The 23,684-nt window shown below is 29.3% G+C and overlaps 1 protein-coding gene across 1 annotated transcript; it reads right to left on the reverse strand.

Annotated features, from left to right (window-relative positions):
* Window positions 1-8,285: 8,285 nt before the first annotated feature.
* Window positions 8,286-10,345, reverse strand: LOC113858777 (LOB domain-containing protein 1-like). Its single transcript, XM_027491530.1, has 2 exons — window positions 9,996-10,345; window positions 8,286-9,106 (listed from the first exon to the last, which is right to left on the reverse strand). The coding sequence occupies exons 1-2, from the start codon at window positions 10,248-10,250 to the stop codon at window positions 8,744-8,746; spliced, it is 618 nt and encodes a 205-aa protein (XP_027347331.1). The 5' UTR covers window positions 10,251-10,345; the 3' UTR covers window positions 8,286-8,743.
* Between the last annotated feature and the right edge of the window lie 13,339 nt (window positions 10,346-23,684).

Here is a 23,684-nt window from a genome sequence, read left to right on the forward strand (position 1 = left end):
ATTTTTAAAAAGCAACGAGATAGAATATAATATTCCAACATGATAAATTATTATACATGGATAATTCTAAAAAATACTAAAACAAAAGGTCAAAATAAAAAATTTCATTAGAAATAAATCTTAAATCTAATATTTTAATGTGTCATTTATAATAGTAAGAGGTAAAATCTATTATACTCCTTGTATTTAAGAAAATTTTGTATTTTCTTTTACATATAGAACAATTTTAAATATTAATTTTAAATTAATAAATAATAAAAGTTAATAATTTAATTAAAAAATATTAATATTTTTTTCTATTTTTAAAATATTAAAAATCACAATTATTAATTTAAAAATATAAAATATTATCTCAAATTTACAAATATCACAGCAACCACTGTAATTAGAACTAACCGTACATATTGCCGCTCTACGTGTTCAAAACTAATGGATGTTAGTGGTAGTATAATACAAGTGAAAATAATTCTTATTAATCATCATATTAAATTTATTTTTGATTAAAACTGTTAACATACACAAACAATGTACTTGTTAGTTGTTAATGCACTAAGCACAATTGAAACGCAGTGACGTAAGTGCAAAAAATTTAAACTCACCATAAATATGATTTTGATTGTTTTAATTAACGATGGATAAAGAAGTTAAAACAATAAATTATATGTATTTAAATAATAAAAATTTATTTTAAAAATATTTTGGATTTTTAATTAAAAATTTTCCATGTTAAGTATATATAATTTTAAACGACTTATATTTAAGGAAAATTTAAAAAGTTTTTTTGTCATATTTAATTTGTTGTAATTATTATTTTATAATTTTTAATATTTTAAAATTTTAATTATTAATGTCAAATGAATTTTAAAAATTTTCATTAAAACAGAGCATACTTTTTTTTTTTTATCAGACTTCAAAAGTTTTTCAACATTTGAATAAACACATGCACGCACATGGTTCAGTTTTCAGTGTAACAAACAAACAGTTTATATAATTTTCAATGCTTTTGTGTATTACGTGACATTTATCAATTTAATTATAAATTATCGTTATATCTTACCTTCTTGTAAAAATTGAGCATCAGTTACAAATATAACGAAATGATTCTTATTTTTTATATATTTTTAATATTTTTTTGTGCATTAATAAGATATTAAATAATTTAATAATCTAAGATTTTATAGGTATAGGTTATATATGATAATTTTTTTAATCCAATTTAATTTTTATGATACATTTATTTAATATAGAATTATTTAATAACGTTAGAATAAGTTGACTTACCCTAATTCATGTAAGCTAATCCTTCTTCGCATATACACGTGTTTCATATTTTCCCACACACTATATAGTTTTTTTTTTCTTTCTAATGCTTTATTTTCAACTATGTATTTTCAGTTCTTCATAATAGATTTTATATATTCTTTGGTAAAAAATCATTTGATTATTACGTCGTTGGAATTTAGAGATCATTGAGAAGATGCTTAAAATTTTTTACTAATATTTGAAGATAATTGAGATTCTAGTAAATATTTTTAAGCTAATTTTAATAAATTTCTTAATATAACTTTAAAATAATTTTTTATTTTATTTTAATAAATTTTATAGTCAGATTTATGCTATAAATCTCCATGTTAAAAACTTATTGATTAAACATTCAATTAAACTATTTAAGTAAAGACAACTAAAAAAGGATATTAATTTTCAATACACTTACTTTAGCATACTATTTATTATTAGATAAAAATCAAGTGAATCTAATTAAAAAGCTAATGAAATATAATAAATAGAAGAAAAAATCCACTTGATAAAGGTTTGTTTAAAAGAGTTTATAAATACGTATAAATCAACTTAAAACTGTTTTAAGTTGTATGCAATGTATTTTAACAAGTTTATTTTAATTATTAAATCAATATTTAAAGTTTTATTTGAAAGTTTGGAGAAAGATAAAGAGAAAGAATTGAAAAAAAAGAAAGAAAGAAAGAAAGTGAATACAAAAATCTCTAAATTAAGAGAAATTAAAAATATGAGACTAAAAGAATTTTAGAAGGTTTATAAACATTTTTTTTTATCTAAAATCTTTTATACATAGATAGACATTACGTAAGTATTCTTTTTTTTTTTCCCCTAAAAAAAACAACTTTGAAGGAAAGTCTAAATAAATTATATATTCAAATGTATTTTAAATTATTACTAAAAAGTAAAGAATATATTATTTACATTTCTCAAGTACTAAAAAAGTATCTCAATAATGGAATGGAGGGAACCTTTTTTTGTTAGCTGTCATTTCTGGGGTCTTTCTTTGTAGGCTTGGTTATTTCTTGGTACAAAGATGGCCCTCATTTATGGAATATGGCAAGAGACACGTTCTATTAGTTAAGGAAGAAGCCAAATTAGCCATCCAAATCTCAACGACACGAATGATTCAGTGCACAAGGGGCTGTGTTTCTGATCCTCATCGAGTGTGCAAAATGATCACTCACTACTGTCTCCAAGTTGACTTCATCACAATGTGCAATGCAATCTCAACTTTCACACACCCTCAGGTTAATGCATTAAGTACTACCATCAACTTTGTTTTGTTTTATCAACCATGCCCATGTTTGTAGGACATTATTAGGAGAGACAACCAACATCTGAATGAAAGAGAAATAACAACATTGGTTTTGTCCCTCCACAACTATTCAAATTTAAACCACGTTTATTGTTATGTTTCGTTGAAATGGTTTGACCAAAGAAATGTAAAAGCTACAAAATTAACTAGAGAATATTGTAACATTCAAAATGTTAATGACACACTTATTTTTAACTAAAGAAAATAGGTTGAACATAATTACCAATCAACCAAACAAAATTACTAAAAGAAAATATTTATCTTTTTGGCTACAAAAATAAGATAATATCACAACAACAACGCTCTCTTTCTTACATTACAGATATTTTTAACTAGAAGTAATTATATTCAAACGATTATATTCGGACTATCACATGATAAAGCTCTTATCCAAAATATTATTTAAACTTTTACTATAAAAATTAAGAAAAATAATAATTAACCTAATGAGTGAAACAATTATATTGAATTATTCATTTGCTATTTGAAATACTCAATTATGTCCTGTGTAATTTTCTTTATTATATAATCAAATTTAAATTTTGGTGGTTAAAACGAAAAAAAATTAAAATATTATATTGATTATTTATTTGAGAATATAATTAGAAAAATTATTATTAATTTAAATTTTCAGTTAACATTAAAAAAAATCATTTTCATGAAATGATGAAGAAAGAAACGGAAGGGGTAATTAAAATTAAAACAAAATAGACTACTCAAAGAAAAAGTACTGTGTAAATCAGATTAATGACGTCAGTTACCTCGTGCTATTGCACCCTCTCAATTAATGAAAAGCAAAATTGTGTTCCCTTGGCGCACACAAAATAGAAACGAGAAAATAGTAAAATAGCAGCAAAAATATTTTAGAGTTGCATTGATGCAGTGATATTTCATCAGAGTAAGACTCTTGATATTCAATTGGAAGAAGATAGTATAAGTAAGATTTTGAGTCTAATTTCTGTGTATGGAAAAAAATTTTAGTAGTAAAAATTCATAACATCTAAATACACAATTCGAATTAAATTTAAATTAAATCGGATAAAAAATAAAAAAAATTAAAACCTTAAAAAAATGAATAATGTAAAAACATTTAAAAATAATAATAATAAATAATTGATAACAAATAGTAGAGAAAGACATTTTTAACGGAAATGATTTATTTAAATTAAAATAATTTATTATCAATTTATTCACATAATTAGTTATATATTTTAAAATTAATTTTACTTAATCTTAAATTAAATAATCACTTAATCATATCAACTTACACTTTCAAACAATACAATATAAAAAATATATTATTTTGATTAAAAGAAATCGTTAGTTGATGTGTGACCGAGTTGCTTGAGATGAGCTCACGTGGTCAGCACGTGATTTGAAAATAGCCCCTCAAAAACGCGTTTAATTAAGGCCGAGAGACACATGCAGGCATCATTGTGATTCAACGCTTGGCACGTGCTTTGTTCCCAATATTATCACTAAACCTCTCTCCGAGACTAAAGTGTGAAAGTGACACAGCAAATTATTTTAAAATTCATTGGATTTAATTTTAAAATTTATTTTCATGATCTAACATCCGTGGCTTACGCTTATCCCATGTCTGAAACATATAAAAAACGAAATTAATTTTATATTAACAATTAATGATTCTAAATTTTTATTTTTTATATACTTGTAAATTCTCCTAGTTATTAAATGTGTTTATTTTTTTAAAATAATAGTGGATTTTTTAATACTTTTTTTATAAAAATAAAAATAAAAATACTAAAAGAATATGTAAAAAAAGACCGCAAAGCTTATTATTAGTCAGCTAAACAACCAATAAAATGTGCAATTCAAAAGCTAAAATAAATCATCCACCACTGTAACACTTTACTCAACCAAGAGAATGTTCGGTGGTTACAGGCAATTTTGAAATATGATACTAATTGTTGGTCAACATAAGTTTAATAAACTTTTAGATAAGTATTTATAATAAAACAAAATTAATACTAAAAACCTTTTTTTCGTAAATTAAAGAATAATTTTAAATAAATAAAATAATGAAAAACTACTTTTAACTTATAAAATTTTATTTTATTTTATTAGTTAATTTTTAACTTATAAATATTTATTAATTAACTTGTCTAAATCTAAATATCATTTCTCATAATTACTTTTACACATATCTTATGCCCAATCAAAGAAATGCTTGACCTAATTCATTTTGAGTTTTTTTTTAAACATTGATTAAAGAGTTAACAATAAATTTTTATCAAAATTATATTAAAATTTAAAAAAAAACACAAAAGAAGTATATTTATCATATTTTTAGATAAATTTTTATTTTAAATTTCTTAAATAATTATTTGATATCACTGATTAACATTTTCTAATTTCTTTATTTTTAAAAGTAAAATGTGGGTCAAGCATATTCTTTTAAATGCTTAAAAAAAAACCTTTTCAATTAAAAAAATTAAACTAAGAAATTTTAAAAGAAATACTTCTACTTTCCTTTTTTTATTTTAAAATTTAAGATTGAAAAATACATTATCTAAAAAATATTAGCTCGAAAATAACTTTAAATTCAAAATTTATAAAATTACCAAATCAGATCAGATCAAATATTACCTTAATTTCATTTAAACATTTAAATATTGATTAGATTATCTTTATCGCTGATTAATTACAGCTTGGACCACAATTAGTAGATTCTCCAATCTCCATAAAGGAGAACAGGGAGAGAAGTTAGCTGTGAGTTTATTTGATTAAGGGAACATCTTTTACCTTTTTGCTTGTCTTTTAAGGTGTTAATTTCACCATAAACATGGGAATGTTGCAAAAGTAGCAACCCAATCGCTGTTAAACATATCACTGAGTGAGTAAATTAATTTTACAAGATTTTTCTAACTCGACTACCCATTTTAAATTTGAACCATCAATATGAGAGTTTTTATCGTTCATAATTAATATTATTCTGCTAGGATAAGATTACTTTATGTAAAAAATATTTGCATTTTAGATTGCAAAGATAAATAAAAATCAAATCAGCTGTTAATTGGAAAAAAAATTAAAACTAATTAATCACAAATTCTTAATGCAGTTTAGTTTAATTTTGGATTCTCATATACAAAATTGACACACAAAATCGAACCAAAACTAAATTCAACTACAAATAAATTAATTTATATTAATTTTTTAGTTTATTTTTATATAAACACTAACTTGTAATATATTTTATTAAATGTATTAATTTTTTTATTAAAAATAATATTGTTTTAATATATGACTTATAATTTGAACTAAGTTGTGATTTTTTATGAAATTTAAAATTTTAGCAACTTTTTTATATTGATTATGTAATTTTGTATATTCATGCTCTAATTAATATTTTTAACTATTATTAAAAACTAATAAAATATTATCTCTTAAATGTAAAAATAAAATAAATAATTCAATTCAAATTATATAAAAAAATTAGTTTAAATTATTTTAATTTCAGTATTATTTCCAAACTGATTTAAACTAAATCTTAAATCGATCAGCGATTTTTTTAACCTTAAGATTAAGTCAAATAACTGCAAACATCCGTACACGACAAAGATAAACCTTCTTTTCTTAATCACTGTATATTACGATTAAAGGTTTGCTTTATAGTCTATCTTTTGTTAAGGTTGACCCAATGTTTATTTAAAATTAAAACAAAATTGAAGATGATGTGCTTTTAAATTAATAAAATAATAATTTATTAAAATTTTATTGTTTTATTAAATTTTATTTTTTCTTTATTTTAAAGATGTAAACCTATTGTATTATATAAAATAAATATTGTCTACTTCTAAATTATCTTCTAAATTAATCAAAGAAAAATTTAAATGGATCAATCAATATTTACTGTAATAATTTGAATTAATCATTGATATTTATTGAATATTATTAGACTGATTTTTTTTATGTAAGAAAATAGTAATGCAATTAATCAATTCCAAAATTTTTACAAATTGATCAGAATAAATCCATTCTCTTTGAACATATATTTTGAAAAGAAAAAAAATTGGCACATTAGTTTTGTTTGCTGGTGTTATTTTACAACTTGTATATTTTTGAAGTATTGAGAAGACACAATTCACAAAGGATAAAGAATGAGTCTTACTATTTTGAATTTAATCTTTTTCACCTTTTTTTTTTTCCTCTAAAATATTTTTCTATATTCTTTTTCTAATTTTTCTGGCATTATTCTGAAACTTACACATTTTTAGTTGCTAAGATGTTGTAAAAGATTTAAAAGAAAGGAGTTTTACTGTGAATACAAATATATCATTATTCAAATTTGTAAATATATCCTAACATACAAATCAGGTTATGACTACAATTTTTGAATTTTGGCGCCATTTATATTCAAATTAAATGAGTACAATTATTATTTTTGTACAATACTCTCGTTACTTTTTTTTAATCTTCAAACAAATAAAATATATTTTTTCCTTTTAAATCTCGTATCACACATCAATATTTCCTACTTTTTAATCAAATTTAAATAATATGCATTTTAGAAAAATGAAATTACAGTTAAATTGTAACTAATTCACCTAAAGATACAATACAATGATGTATTATTATGATATGCACCAACTTTCTACATATTAAACTAAAATTAATTTATAGATAAATAAATTTATTAAATAAATAATTTCACCATATCAAATTAGTAATTGCCAACTTTAGCATAATTAAACAAAAATTACATCAAAATGCAAAACTTTCTTTTGCAACATCAAGTTATTAATCCTAATAAGAATAATAAATTAAAAAATAGTAGTTTTATTATTTTCTTGAAATTTAATATTCGAGAAAAAAATATTTTAATATAGTAATTTAAAGTTTGAATAATAGCATTGACTCATTGCTCAATCCATCAACATTGTTTTCCTACGTTAAAATTTTGAGTTAACACTTCCTATCACAAACCATAATAATGTTTACATATTCCTCTTCCATAATTTTTTTTTTCAATTATAGAGAAAAAAAATACTTTCCCTGCTTTACAATTTCAATTTCAAACTTACAAGCAGAGTCTCTTATAAATTAATGTTGATTTCTTTCGTTATCATACTTGAATGGTGCTTGATTTCTTTCTGTGAATTTTATACCTATACATAGTACAAGCAAGTAATGATTTTAATTTTTTACTATTTATATTTTTTATTTTAATATATTTATTTTTTAAATTATATTTACTAGAAAATTTTTAAAAGAAATTAATAAAAAGTATCTGTTGCTAAATAATATATTAAAAATTTTAATTTTGAACTGAATTCAATATGATCGCATAATTTATATAACAAATTTTATTTAGTGAAATAAAGTTTTATTCTTACGATATTACTAAATTATAGATTGAATAACGTCATGTTATCGACTGTGCAGCACACAGTTTATAAATAGTTAGGCATTATTTCTATGTTTAGCTAGCTACTTGGTGGTTGTCTTGATCTTGCCTAGTGTTCCCTATTGATTGACACCAAAATTTTGGATTATGGAACCATATAACGAATCCAAAGCCAAGATGGTCAAAAGCTATAACTTTGACTAGGAAGTAAGCATTCAAGAAACATCATTTTTCTGAATGATTATTGTAGGTGATAGAAGAGGTGTTCAAGATTCAAAATAGCACCGTAAATAAAGACTCTTGTAACATAACTTTTTCCTTTCTCTTCAATTGCAAATACTACATTGAGTAAAACCCCATCCCATCTACTAGTTCTAGGATATGATATTTTCCGCAATATTTTTGGTGTTTCAAAATTATAAAAAAAGAAAAGAAAAGTGAATACAACATCTCCTAACAATTTCTTTTTGGTACATACATTTAGGAATCAACATGCTCAAAAGATCCACTGGAAGGCCTTCTTGATGATGTTCTCCTTGCTTGCACGAAGAGACTAGATACTAAATCGCATTTTTTTTCCCTACAAAATTTTCATTATGCGGGGAATTAACCTAATTGCATAAATCCTAGCTAGAATTAATTTTTATTAATTCAAATTGATTCCTTGAACTTCTCCTTAGGAGATAATAATTGGAAAATGCACTTTGTGAATGTCTAACTATATGCTATATTTAATTATTATTTATATATTATATGGTTCTCCTTCATGTCCAAAGAGGCTCCCATAATGAGTTGAGGCTATTGTTCTCCTCAAAGAAGTTCATGCCACTTTGGTAGCCGCTGCTATGTGGAGGACTTGAAATGAAATTATCCACTGATTGTTGTGGTGATGATTCTTGTGGACTTTGTGCCATTTCCATGCAAATTAGAGCAACAAGATTGGCTTGTTGTAATTGCATGTTTACAAGCTCAGCTTGTGCCTTGGCTAATTGTGCTTGAAGCTCATTGACCTGTGTTTGGAGCTGGCAAATTGCACCCGCACAACCATAAACAGGGTCTCTTATTCTTGCACTAGCCTCATAAACCATACTGGTCACTGCATCAGCTCTCTGAGACTCCGGAAGTTCCTGAATAATAGCAAAAAACAAAGTTTAGATATGCAAAAGTTTCTACCCTTGAGAAAGTTACATTTGACAAATATATTTATTGATTAAAAAAAATATGTATATGTTGATTACTTATACATCTATGATTTCCTTTTAAAGGCGAAGACTTGGTATACTAGATAGTGTTAAGTACAACTACTTGCAAGGCCCACTAGGCACTATGTATTCGTTAAAATTAGGTGGTTGAAAATGCATTTATTTGAGTCATTAGTATGTGTCTCCATTTTGTCAAATTAGGAAAAGGAGTTTTTATTGACCCCAGAAAACCAAAAAAATAAAAAAAGGGGGGGGGGGGGGGGGGGGATCTGGAAACCACTACTGTTTTTGTTTCCACTGTGATTGTTTTCAAGTTTTATTGCTAAAATAGTGCAAAATTTTGTGGTATCAAAAATTGGAAAAAAAAAATTTTACCTTCAAAGTGAAATATTTTTAAGATACATATATACTTAAAAAATAAAAAAGGGTGTGTGTGTATATATAGGATGCGGAGACGGATGGTACAGAGAACTACTACTCAAAAAATGGAGGGATTCCTAACTCCTGTCAACATTGACCCCAAAAAACAGTTATGTTGGAACTCTATGATCTTAAAGATCAATGCTAAAGAATAGTGAAAATTAATAATGTAAGAAGAAATATGTCTAATATCATACACATCTTGAAGATTAACTTTGTCCGTTTCTTTATTTTTCAATTAAATTGCACAAACGTCTTCAAAGAGGGGTCTTTTAATTAAGAGTTCAATTTGTATTATAGAATTAAAATCAAGAGAAGGAAACAACTAATTAAAGTTAGATTAATTTTGAAGGTTAATAGTAATAACTGCTACTAGCCCTGTTGTTGTAGCTACCTGTAAGAACTTGATAATGTTGCTGGCACCAAAGACACGGTGTGCGATGGTAAACTTGGCAGGTTCAGTGGGAGGAAAATATGGTGCCAATACACATTTTTCAGCACATCTTCGCCTCAAAATCTTGCATGCAGCACAAGGGCTCATGACAACTTGAGGAACTTGAGGAGGTGGTGGGGGTGAAGAAGAAGAAGAAGTAGGAGATTGAGAAAGTGGGGCAGAGGAAGTGGGGGTGTATGTGTCACTGCTCTCCATGTTTCTCAACTTAATTGTTCCTTTGTGTTTGTCTATTTCTTTGTGGCTGTTTCAGGGACACAGAGAGAAGATTGAAAGATGGGTTTGTGGGGTTTGATCTTAGAAGGCTAAAGTTTGTGGCTTTTATAAAGGAAAGGAGAAGAGAAAAAAACGTCATCATATGAAAATTTGATGTCACCGTTGAAATTCGTTAACCAACGTGGCTGCTCGCGGTTTCCCACTTCTTCGTTAGGTGTTGCGAATTTGGCTCATAGTATGAAATTGAATACTCTACCAAGTTTGAAAAACCGTTTTCAAGACACATTCTGATTGTGTTTTTTCCCCCTTTTACTTTAATGATAATTTTTTAAAAAAATAAATTAAATTAATCATCACAATTAATTTCTTTCGACATCTAGGTAATTAATTCTTGCATTTTCCACGGAAAATCTTTTGTGGTTTGCCTAACTTGCCTATGAATGTGGAAAGTGTTTTTCCCTATTGCTGGTTAGAAAAAGAAACCCATGTATGAGTAGCATGTCCTCTTCAATCTCCAGCTTTGTTGGACTTAAAGTTACAGCGTAATTTCGACCCAAAAATTAATGTCCTATTAATTGTAATTAGCATGCTTAATTAAATCTCCCACCCGAAATATCTTAGTGATATGATTCTCCTTTCCCAATATTGTTTTACGTGTAAAAGAAGAGCAAGGTACGTATATGAATCAGACTCTACGACATTACTCTTGGCATTTGTCTGTTTTCGATTTTTCCTCTTGTCCTTAAAATCATATCATAATGGACAACACAATGCACAGCAGCCTCAGAGGACAAAGCAAAAAGAAACATATTTTCTCTCCATCTCTAAGATTTTTTTATTAATTTAGCTGGTCACAAATTTTTTAAATTATCCGAATCATTCAACAAATTGATACGAATACCGTAGACTAATAAATCTTACTAGCTAACACAATACAACTTGTGATGAAACCTAATGTAATCTCATATTCATATAGATAGAATTTCACTACCTCCAATGTTCCTAGTGAGGATAATGTAGCCAGGGCAACATCATCATGGTCCACACTAAACTACTTACTGTCTAGACTTTATATGTGCCAAGTGCAGTTGGGAACGGTTTGTTTAAGTGTTGTATATTAGAGTACATTGTTGCCACGACAGAGACAAGGGTATCTTTCTAGTTTCTACTCAATTAACTACTACGAAAGACTCTGCTATATAGTCTCAAAAGACTCTCTGTAACTAGTGTCTGCTAGCTGAATATATATGCACACGTGTGCGTGCGTGTTTGCATGTGTGTGCGAAGGAGTTAATTGGCCATAAGGTGGGTCAAGGTTGGTGAAGGGTCGTTCAGCTCGATGGACACAATCATGTAAGAAAAAGGGTTATTTGTGATCAAAGTCTTGAGTTATAATTAACCATTGTGACCTTTCAAATATTGATGATTAATACTATATAATATATGCAGCTCCAATATTCTAGAAAAATGCGTATGTAAATCATAGGATTAGAAGTTCTTAAATAGGTATTATTTAAAAATGTGGGATTCTAGCTTATCTACAAGTGATTAATTTTTCCACGACTTGGAAAATTTTAATTTTAAGTTTCAACTTTGCGGTGGAAGCAGTTGGACCTTTGTAATTTATTTATGACATTTTTTCCTCCTCATTTCCTCTTTGTAGCCCTCTAAAGAGTCTTTACGCGTGGACCTTAAGAAAAGAAGAACATTAGCCACCTCCACTTTACGGTTTACTCCCACTATAACGAAGCCATTTTTTCTTCTTCCCGCCAAAAATAAGCTCGTTCATATTAATGATGAATCAGTGGTTAGTATCGACACAAAGCAATTTGATTAGTTCATAGCATGCTAAGAAGGTAAAATCTCTCTCTACTTAAGGGTCATTCTTTAGGCCCCAATAAATGAGAGAGAGATATAGAGACAGTATCACTAAACACTAAAGCTCCTGGCAGCTTGATTTCCTATCATGTTCAAGATTGGTTCGCATGCGATAATGAATTGAATTAGCCAACTAAATAGTCTAAATTCAAAAATGTTCTAAATGAAATTAATGTTGCATCTAAATTTATTACCAGTCAAAATTGCAAGTTCCGCTTGGAACTTGTTGTTGAATGAAGTGTATATGGAGGGTCCCTAGTCCCTACCATGCCGTTCATCATTAGCACTTGTCCTGCCATGCAAGGAATGTCTAGAACTCAATATGTTGAATGGTCGTACAACAAATTATAACATTTTTTAGGGAGAGAGAAAGGTATATAATTTCAAAATTGAAAATGTCTTTGGACTAGACAAGTATTAATTTACAGAGAGTTTATATTTACTTGACTTGTAAAAATGAGTGAAAATTGTCATATGTGAGACTATATTTTTTCACTCCACTAAATTTTTGAAGTTAACAACATTATAAGATGTGTAAGGGGATTCTAAGAGCTTTGTTAATATTATTGTAGGGCATGGGGTCATCCATATCCTTAATTTCTTGCTCTTCAATTAGCAAATTGAACAATTGAAAGTTGGGTCTGCCTCGGCCTGCTTAATAAATGCAAAGTCCATAGAGTACTTTAGGTTGGTCTTTGATCAAATAAGTGAACTAAATCGTGAGCCACAGGGCACATAGACAGGTGGGTGGAGTGCTAAGAGGACCGTGATTTAAAACATTCTCTAGATTTGACCAAAATTTCCAGAACCATGGTTGATATGCAACATTGACTATTGATACGTGCCTGAGTTGTGGACCGCATTGCTGTGCGAGGATCATGGCCCATAAATTCACTTGTTCCAAAACCATGGTTGGGTATACACCATTTTTTTCACACAATTTTAAACTATGAACACCATAAAATAAATGGCAAATAACACACTTGTTTCAACGTACTATTTATTGTTGGATTAGATAGAAGTCAGGTGAGTCGTGCTAAATAATTAATGAAATTCGTCAAGTAGAAAATATGATTTGCATTGTTTTTAATTGATGGGAGTTTATTCAAGTAATACATATATTTAAATGTTTTTATAATAAATGTGGTTTAAATACAACTTTTTATATTATGTACTGAAATGGTATGGAACTTTTAACTTCATATTATTATAAACATTAGAGGAATGGATAATAACATGACAATACCACACTATAATTCTAGCTTTAATATCATAAATGCCCGTTGAATACTTTTAGATATTATCTTTCAATTATTTAAATGTTATTGATTGTCTTTAGGGTAATGGTTAAGAAAGCAAAGATAAAGGTATTTAACATAAAGGCAAATTTTTATTATGTTAAAAATAAAGAACCATTAATACTTACTTTTTTAATTAAAATATTTAAGATATTCCTCAATGAACATCTTTAAATCATTCGTTATTATTTTTAAAACTTTTGTACCAATGTAAGTAAAATACTAGAGTAATCAATGCCTATTTGTTAAATGATATAGAATTTAAGCATCTTTCAAATGAGGTTTCAGATTTAAAACTTTGCAAATGAAAAAAATAAGCAATAGTGAATCCATCAACTGTACTCGAATTAGTTGAGATTAGATTTAAATGACTTTCAAATCTTGACCAAAAACATTTAATATAAAAAATTTCACAAAAAAAATTTTAATATTCTACTTTTAATTTCCAAATTTGACAAATGTAGCATTAATGTTTTTTTTTTCCAATTCAAGATTTATACTCTAGTTTTAATATTGTGTTGAATTTTTTGTTGTATATAATTTTTTAGTGGTATTTTCTAATTATTATAAAAAATTAGTTATTAATTCATGCATTACATGGGTGTTATTATTAAGTATTAATTAATGTGATTTTTTTGTACACTATACAACTATTATCAATTTCAAATAAATTAGTAAATATTTTGTACACTTTATGATCATTGTTAAATTAAAATAAAATTTTAAAATAAAAAATTATGATATATTATATTATTATTTTTAATTTAATAAATTCTAAAATTTTAAAATAAATATAAAATTATATTAATAAAAATAAATTAAGGAAATAAAATATGTACAATTAAAAAATAGTTATAAAATATTTAAAACAATTAAAATTAAATTTAAGAAATATTAGATGCTTAATGTAGGAAAAGCCAGATGTAATAGAAAAGATAACAAACTCCTTAAAAAGTACTTTCATTTAAAATCAATCTTAAAAATAAAATTATTTAGGAATAATTATTTTAAAATTAGTGTTCATTGCATGATTATTTTAAAATTTTACAAGTTCTTTAAAAATAAATATTTATATTAATAAAAAAAATTATTATACTAAAAAGACTAAATTTTAAAAAATAAGTTTTTTTAAATTTTAAAATAAACTATAAAAAACTTAAAATCTAGAATTTAAACTGAGAAAAAAATTAATACTAATGCAAGGGAAGCTAACATGACATAATGTGAGGGGGAAATTTTTCATAAAAACACTTTCATTTTCATTTAAGATGAAATATTTTAGCTTAAAATCGAGGATTCACTTTTAATATATAACTTTAAGCAACTAAATAGAACAAATTTTTATTAAAATAAAAATATTTATTTTATTTAAAATAAAAATTTATCAAAATTTATTAATTTTTTAATAAAAAATTAGCATGTTAAATATTTAAAATTAATTTTAAAGACTAAAATTACCACAATTGTTTAATATATTAAGTTATGATTGCTATATTCACGTGTTGGTGCTGTTTCTTATCCATATACACATGTATTCATAGTTCGTAGCTGATATCTATAATGGCTGCAAGCTGTGACATTAATAGTATTGAATCTTGTTTATGCTTCCAAATCAAATTCATAGTGCTCTTGAAATACAAGTTTAAGTCCACGCGGTTAAGGCTAGAAGCACCACATGCACTTCTAAATTATTATCAATTCCCCACTCAGACCGCTAAGATTTCTTGCAAATTCAGGCAACCATGTGTTATGCTTAATCACCGCCTGGAACCCAAAATGAAGACCAGTGTTTAATTTCATCTCTAATACTCACAAAAAATTAAAACAAATTCATGTGTTCTAATTAAAAATGAAGTCTAAAATTACTACCATAGTTTAACTACTTCCACACATCACAAATATCATTTTCACATATTAAATATATGATTTGTTCAGCTTATTTTGAGAAAATAGTTATTTATTTTTATAACTTTCTGAGACAGATTTTAAGAAATAAGTAATTATTGCTTTTAAACAATGCACTTAAGTACGTTTGTTTTATTTTTTTAAATGAAAATATTTTTATTTTTATTAGAACCATTTTAAAAAACAGTGTGTATATTTAACTTCTAAAAATAATGTAAAGAATTATATTTTGATTATTATGAGTAGCTTTAAAAAAATTAAAGTAATATCGACTAGTAATTTTAAATGGCAAGTGATTTGATATTGTTTAACTAAAATTTTAAGTTTGAGTTTTTGTATATGCAAAAAAAATTAATGATAAATTTACTCATCATATTCAGGTGTACGATCTATGTTATATAAAAGTGTCATATAAAATGTAAACAAATAAAATGCAACTTTTTTTATATAAAATTTTTCATTAAAATACAAAGCAAATTTTTATATATTTTTAAATTCACTGAAAAACTTAAATAAACAAGTCCTAGATTGACCTGCAGATTCTAACGGAAAGAAATAAATTGATTGAGCTCCTAAAATTATGGACAATATTTTTTGTAATATTAATAACCAAATTAACGGGTATTAACAATTTCTTGAATCAAATCAGTATTTCTCTCATAATATGAAAGACCAAATTTATTGATGATGTCAATTAAAGGGACATTAATTAATGTTTTACTTTATATTCCGACACAGGACTTCGTCCTGAAGTATGCAACTCATTATCTAGGGAGGACCACCACGTCTTACTAGCCTGGTCCTGGACACGTTTTCATGCATCAAGTTCCCCCTCAATTTTCAAATAAGAATGTTTGATCTATATGGTCCAATTTAAAAAAAAAAAAAATATTATTGAACATCCACCACATATTATTAGCTAAATTCATACAAGTTTTCTGCATGGTAGCTACAATTTTTTTTTTTGTCTGGATGATTCTTATTTGAGCATTCTGCAATGCCCATTTTTCCTATAAGATGCTACAATTCATCACATTGCTGTGATGGGTAATTTAATTTTACATAATTCCCTAATGCCATCTTAGTATTATTGTTTTAGATAGGCTGCTTACACAATGCATATCAGAGTCCAGTATTTGAACATCAATTTTTTTTTAATTTGGACTACATTGCACAGCATATATATATAGCAAATTTTTATTCAAAAATTGAAAAGATTTAGTGGTATTAATGAATTTAATTATATTAAATTTTGTAGTTTTTATTAAAAAAATACTGTATATAACTTCATATCATATACGATGTTGCTCGGGTTAAAAAAATCTTTTGACTCATAAACAGAGTAATAAACCATCTATCTGCAATAAATTCTTAATTCTGCTGAAGTTTTAACCAATATTCATGGTTAAGAAAAAGTTATTGATTATCAATAGTTAAAAGTCATCAATATTCGGCTAATAACAGAAAAATCAGAAGCTTGTTGCAGAATGATATGTTGTCTTGAATTCAATTTGCAGGAAACGAAACTCGCCCATGAAATACTAGTGTAAGCTAAACAATTAATGATAGACCACAAATCTAGCAGCACAAAGATTTATATGATTGTTTAACATAAAGTAATCTCTGTGGTTGATTGGTTTAGTCTACACATCTTAAGCAGACAAGGTGTACACATGGATTTTATTTAAACCAATGAAGCTTAACACTTAATCATAAATTAGAGCCATTTTCCATACCCATGTCAAGGGAAAGATAGATTAAAAGTTATTTCAATTTTACAAAAATGAACTAGCTTATCAAATATTAATCCGGTGTTAACTTCAATTGGATTAGGTACATGATAACTTAGGCTCTACCTGCATTTTAAAAGCCACCATCTGCAACAATCAAAGTCAGATCAGATTCACAATATGCAAATATTAAGAAAAAAACTAATGCGCGCAATCCTATAGGTTTGCAAGAGCAACTGAATTCTTAATTTCAAGAAGAAATTGGTATGTATGAGATAGGTTCTATAAATATAAGTTGACCCAGGAAAGAAATTTGTCCTCTGCAATTTCAGAAGAGGCAAATAAAAGAGCAATTGATGCATAGCCAAATATAAATTTAAACTTCCCCCTCATATAGATGCTTTCATCTAAAAGATATATAGTACAGTTAAGTACAACTTATATATTGACAGAATAGCTGACGGAACTGAATTCCTTTTGTTGCTATTAGATCAAATAATTTCAAGGATTTAATGAAATGGCTTTACCAGGAATGTATAATAACTTTGTATTAAGCAGCAATATCCAATTTGATTCACAAGAATTCTAAACTTGAAATGATCATAAGCAGTAGAAATTCAACACATTGCACAACAATTTTGTACACAAAAAAGCATATACTTCATCAGGAGTTAGGATACTAACTACATGGCCTTTCTTATCTCTTCCAGTAACTTTTACTCCACAAATGAAAACATCCCATCTAAATCATTTGCCACGGACCTTATCTAGCAAATTTTACAACTCACAATAATCTGTAACAGACCACGTTTAAGAGCAGTCAATAAACAAAACCAAAGATGTTTAAAAGTTTTCTTTAAGAGAAAAATGAAAATGTAGATAGTTGTTAATATCTCAAGGTAGTAACTCCCACAAACATGAGTTTTGATTTCTTGTTATAATTATTTAAGGTATTTAGGCATAGGGCTTCATAAAGCCAAAAAATCCATAACATTCACTTACTAATGCACAAATTATGCTACAAGCTGTCAAATTAAGAAAATATTTGGCCAAGAACTGTGTGTCCTTCTCATTCAGATTGCTCATATAAATACAGTAATATTACAAGCTGTAACGTTGATTTCAGCCCAATAAATCAGCTAAACTACCATATATACATTTATAGCTAATTATGTTAAATAAAAGAATAACCGTTACAAATAATTGTGCAATCAATCCCATACAATTCTGTTTTCCATTAATTCCCATTAATTCCGTTGACATCCCCCCTCAAATTGATGCTGGTAAATCTACAAGCATCAATTTGCCAAGTAGAAAATTGTGTCGTTGACGTGTTAAGGATTTAGTGAAAATGTCAGCGATTTGAACAGATGTTGAGACATGTGGTAGATTGATGACTCTTCGATCATAAGCTTCTCGAATAGAGTGGCAATCAACCTCGATGTGTTTCGTCCGTTCATGGTAAACTGGGTTTGCTGCAATCTGTATGGCACTGGTGTTGTCAGCATGCAATGGAGTTGGTTGTTCTTGAGAGAATCCAAGCTCTGTAAGAAGACCACGCAGCCATATAATTTCAGAACAAGCGGCAGACATTGCGCGATATTCTGCTTCAGTGGATGACTTTGAGACTGAATCTTGTTTCTTACATTTCCATGAAATAGGAGCATTTCCTAAAAACATACACCAGCCGGTAGTAGATTTTCGGGTGTCTGGACATCCAGCCCAATCAGCATCACTATATGCTTGGAGTTGCATTGATGAACCAGTAGGAAAAAATAAACCACGCTTTGGAGTGCCAAGGAGATATCTAACGATTCGTTGTGTTGCTGAAAGATGGAAATGCCGTGGAGATTGCATGAACTTGCTTACTGTATGGACAGCAAAAGAAATATCGGGACGAGTGATAGTTACATAGATGAGACTTCCCACCAGCTTGCGATATTGAGTGGGATCATCTAGAAGGTCACCTTCATCTCGTCTATATTTAACATTAACTTCTATGGGAGTGTCAACAAGGGTTGCATTTGTGAGTCCAGCTAGCTGAACCAAGTCTTGAATATACTTTTGCTGATTTAGAAAAATGCCTTCATGATGATAATGCACCTCTAAACCCAAAAAATAAGTGAGTTGGCCTAACTCTTTCATATGGAAAGTTGAATGCAGTAGGTGTTTGATTCTTGAGATAGCATCTTGATCGGAGCCAGTTACCACAATGTCATCCACATAAACGAGAAGCACCACAATTCCTTGAGGAGTCCTTTGTAGGAAAAGAGATGGATCATACTGACTTTGAGTGAATTCAAAACCAAGTAATGTCGATCGAAACTTTTCAAACCATACTCTTGGTGCCTGTTTCAATCCATATAAAGATCGTTTTAGTTTGCAAACAGTATTAGGCGAAGGTGTAGGCATACCATTAGGAAGTTTGATGTAAACTTCCTCCTGAAGATCACCGTGAAGGAATGCGTTTTTGACATCCATTTGATGTAGCTGCCAAGATTGTGATGCAGCAAGAGCAAGAATAGTGCGCACAGTTGTCATCTTGGCGACTGGGGCAAACGTCTCATCATAGTCTAGTCCATACTCTTGCTTATTTCCAAGCACAACTAGACGAGCCTTATAACGATCTATAGAGCCATCCGAACGCAACTTTATAGAGAACACAAACTTGCTTCCCAAAGGTTTAATAGATGATGGACATGGGACTATGTCCCATGTTTGATTTTCTTCCAAGGCGAGAAGTTCAGCTTCAATAGCTCGCTGCCAACATTCATTCTCCATGGCCTGTTTATAAGATGAAGGAATAGGAATAGAAGATAACGATGCTGTCATGGAAGTGATATACCTTTCTGGGGGCTTACGAACGCGTGAGCTGCGTCGTAGAGGAGCCGATTCTGGTTCTAGTTCTTCTACTGGACCAGCAGCCAAGGAATCATCTTGAGGGGGCCCATGAGAGTCAATTGGTTGAATGTGAGTGGTAGTACTACGTCTTTTGTATGTCAAGAGAGGTTTAGGAGATTGTTGACCTGCATGAGAGTTGGAAAACAATGGCAAAACAGAAATCGGAGAAGCAACATGATCATGATGTGATGCGAAAAAATATGTATGTTCTTGGAAGATGACATTTCTAGATACCCGAATTCTACGAAGGTTAGGATCATAACATAGAAAGCCCTTTTGATGAGGAGAATATCCAAGAAAAGCACATTGAACAGATTGTGCAGTGAGCTTGGTGCGTTCTTGTGGAGGAAGATGAACATAACACACACAACCGAAGATACGAAGAGTGGAGTAATTTGGTGGGTGACCATGTAACCGAGTGAATGGAGATTCATTACCTAATGATGGAGATGGCATTCTATTTATAAGATGGACTGCAGTGGAAAGGGCTTCACACCAAAAACGTGAAGGCACATGAGACTCCAATAAAAGGGTGCGAACAACATCTAGCAAATGGCGATTTTTTCTTTCCGCTACCCCATTTTGTTGTGGAGTTGAGGGGCATGACCTGTGAGATAAAATGCCATTGGATTGCAAAAATTCCTGAAATGAGTGTGACATGTATTCACCTCCATTATCAGAGCGAAATATTTTTATTTTTGATGAAAATTGGGTCTGAACATAAGCATGAAAAATTTTGAAAGTAGAAAAAACTTCATCTTTTGATCGCAAAAAATAGACCCAGGTGAAACGACTATAATCATCAATAAAAGTTACAAAATATTTGTAATTAGCATGAGATATAACTGGTGCCACCCCCCAAACATCACTATGGATGATATCAAAAGGTTGTGTTGTATGAGACTGATGAGTTTGAAAAGGCAGAATTTTACTCTTACCAAGCTTACAAGGAATACAATCAAAATGAACAACATTAAGAGATGGAGTGTGTTTATTTCCAAGAAAACCAGATTTTAGCAAGTCATGAAGTACATTTGCGTTTGGATGTCCAAGATGCTTATGCCACACTTGGTAATCAACAAAGGCAGAATTACAAGAAACTAAAGGCAAAGAAAGACTTGGAGGTAATGAGAAACGAATTGGGAAAAGACGTCCAACTTTAGGCCCCTTCGCGATGATCTTCCCTGAGTGTTGATCCTGCACAAGACAACCAGACTGTGAGAATTGTACTTGACAATCATTTTCGACTAATTGACCAACTGAAATTAGATTACTAGTGAGGCCAGGAGAGACAAAAACATCTGTGAGAGATGAAGAAATATCACCCGTGGCTGTGATAGGCAATTGATTTCCATCAGCGGTATGTATGTTGAGAGTGCCCAAATATTTTTTCACATGTGTAAGAAATTGAGCATTGTTGGTCATGTGGTTGGAAGCCCCCGAATCAAAGTACCAAGATGAAGAGGATTTACCTGAGATTCCTAAAGCAGAGAATGCTGAAATAATCATCTGTTGAACCATTTCAGGAGTCACCGTTGAAGTAGTAGCAAGAGGATTTGGTTGAACTGGTACTGCATTGACTGAATTGTCAGGAATAGATGAATCAATTGCGGCGGTAAAGGCTGTGACATTTCGCTTTGGTGGCCTTATTGTGCATTCCTTAAGAATATGTCCATGCTTTTTGCAGTAGTTGCAGAATTTTTTTGGGCAATTGGAAGCATAATGTCCAAATTGCTTGCAACAAAAACATTGAACAGCACTCATGTCATGACTTCTTGACTTCCCTCGTGCCACATATGCCATTGGAACAGTAGATGATTTTTGATCTGCAATGATGGACTGTGTATGGAGGCGTTGTTCTTCACGTAACAGATCATTGAAACACGCATCCAAAGATGGTACAGGGTCACGATGCATGAGATTGGACCGAATACCTTCAAAGTCAGATCTCAATTTCATAAGAAATTGATCTCGTTTAGTCGTTTCATAAATAGTTTGTACTGAACTTAGACCTTCAGAAGTTAAGTCTGCATAAACTATATCAGTATACTCAGCCCAAAGATTCATGAATTGAGAGTAAAAATCAGAGATGGAGAGACTATCCTGTTGAAAGGAAGCTATGTCGTGCTCAAGCTGGAATCGTCGTGCAGTGTTCTTTTGACTGTAGACTTTTTTTAAGTAATTCCACATTTTGGCTGCTGTCTTGTAAGGACGAAGATTCAAAACAATGTTGGGGTCAACGGAACTAAGGACCCAGGCCATGACCTGAGCATCTTTGACTACCCACTTGGCATGTTCAACCTTATCTTTGTCTTTGTCAGGGATTGGAGTGTTGCCATCAACATGACCCCACAAATCTTTTCCTGTAACGAATATCTCGAAATGGAATGACCAAGCTGAGTAGTTTTTTCCGTTAAGGCGAACCAACAGGACATCGTGCTTTTCGATAGACATGGAACTAGAGTAATCTGGACTGGGAAGCAAATGACCGAGAAATAGAAGTGAAAAAAAAACCGAGAACGTAGGCGAGGTTCTTGGATCGTAACCTAAGCTGATACCATGTCAAATTAAGAAAATATTTGGCCAAGAACTGTATGTCCTTCTCATTCAGATTGCTCATATAAATACAGTAATATTACAAGCTGTAACGTTGATTTCAGCCCAATAAATCAGCTAAACTACCATATATACATTTATAGCTAATTATGTTAAATAAAAGAATAACCGTTACAAATAATTGTGCAATCAATCCCATACAATTCTGTTTTTCATTAATTCCCATTAATTCCGTTGACACAAGCACCATCTACAATTATTGTTCAATAATTCACCTTTTATATAAAAGAAATTAAAAGAACTAATTTGGCAGCCAAAAAGACACATTATCATTATCAGTACCATACACAGAGGAAATACAGATGCTTACTGTTTTTATCTATCATCTTGCCAATTCAGGGAGAATGAGGCTGTCAGCAAATGTTTTCTCACTATTTAAATTCATCATCAATGAAGTCCTGAAGTGCAATCATTCTGATACAATTAGGTTTTAAGCTTTTTATCACTTAAACATTTGCCAAAGCTCCATTAGCCATTATCACAATAAGAACCTTGCAATTCATAGCCTCTGAGCCTATGTGTCTGATCAATAGCATCACCTAAAGCTGATTATCATCTTCAGCTAAGTGTCTTCATTGGCAATCATGTTACCAGAATGCAGCTTGTCTGCGTGCATTTTCAAGCATAGTTCAAGTACCACAAGTTGAAACAATCTGAAAGCTGGTCTCAACAAAAGCCTTCTCAATAAAAGGTATCTCATAAAGATATTTTCTAGACAGAAAAAGGGAACCATATACAAACAATGGATGCCCATTTGCTTTTAATACCAATGGAACTGTACAAGAAGGTTGAGGATTGGCCTCAAGCAAAAATAGCCTCCTAATGCTTATTGAAAATAATGATCCTTCGGGAAGGAGTCACCAAAATGTACTGCAACCAGCTCAATGTGCTCCACTACTCTGGCAGTGACCACATTGTAAACATCAATCTCAATGGCATTAGATAAATACTAGTCCAATATTATTGGTAGCCTTTCTGGATCCAGCTCAACACCATTTTCAATATAAGTCGCAAGTTTACGATAATCATCATTATATACAATCTCTCAGAATTTTCATTCATTCTGACTCGGATCTAATTTCATTTTT

Source organism: Abrus precatorius, unplaced genomic scaffold, assembly GCF_003935025.1.
Source record: "Abrus precatorius isolate BTA unplaced genomic scaffold, Abrus_2018 Scaffold2, whole genome shotgun sequence".
In the NCBI taxonomy this organism is placed as follows: Eukaryota; Viridiplantae; Streptophyta; class Magnoliopsida; order Fabales; family Fabaceae; genus Abrus; species Abrus precatorius.

Excerpts from the sequence above, each read along its gene's own strand:
- LOC113858777 (XM_027491530.1), bottom strand. The coding sequence starts at position 10,250 with ATGGAGAGCAGTGACACATACACCCCCACTTCCTCTGCCCCACTTTCT. Across the intron at positions 9,107-9,995 it reads ACATTATCAAGTTCTTACAG|GAACTTCCGGAGTCTCAGAG; the intron begins GTAGCTACAACA and ends GCTATTATTCAG.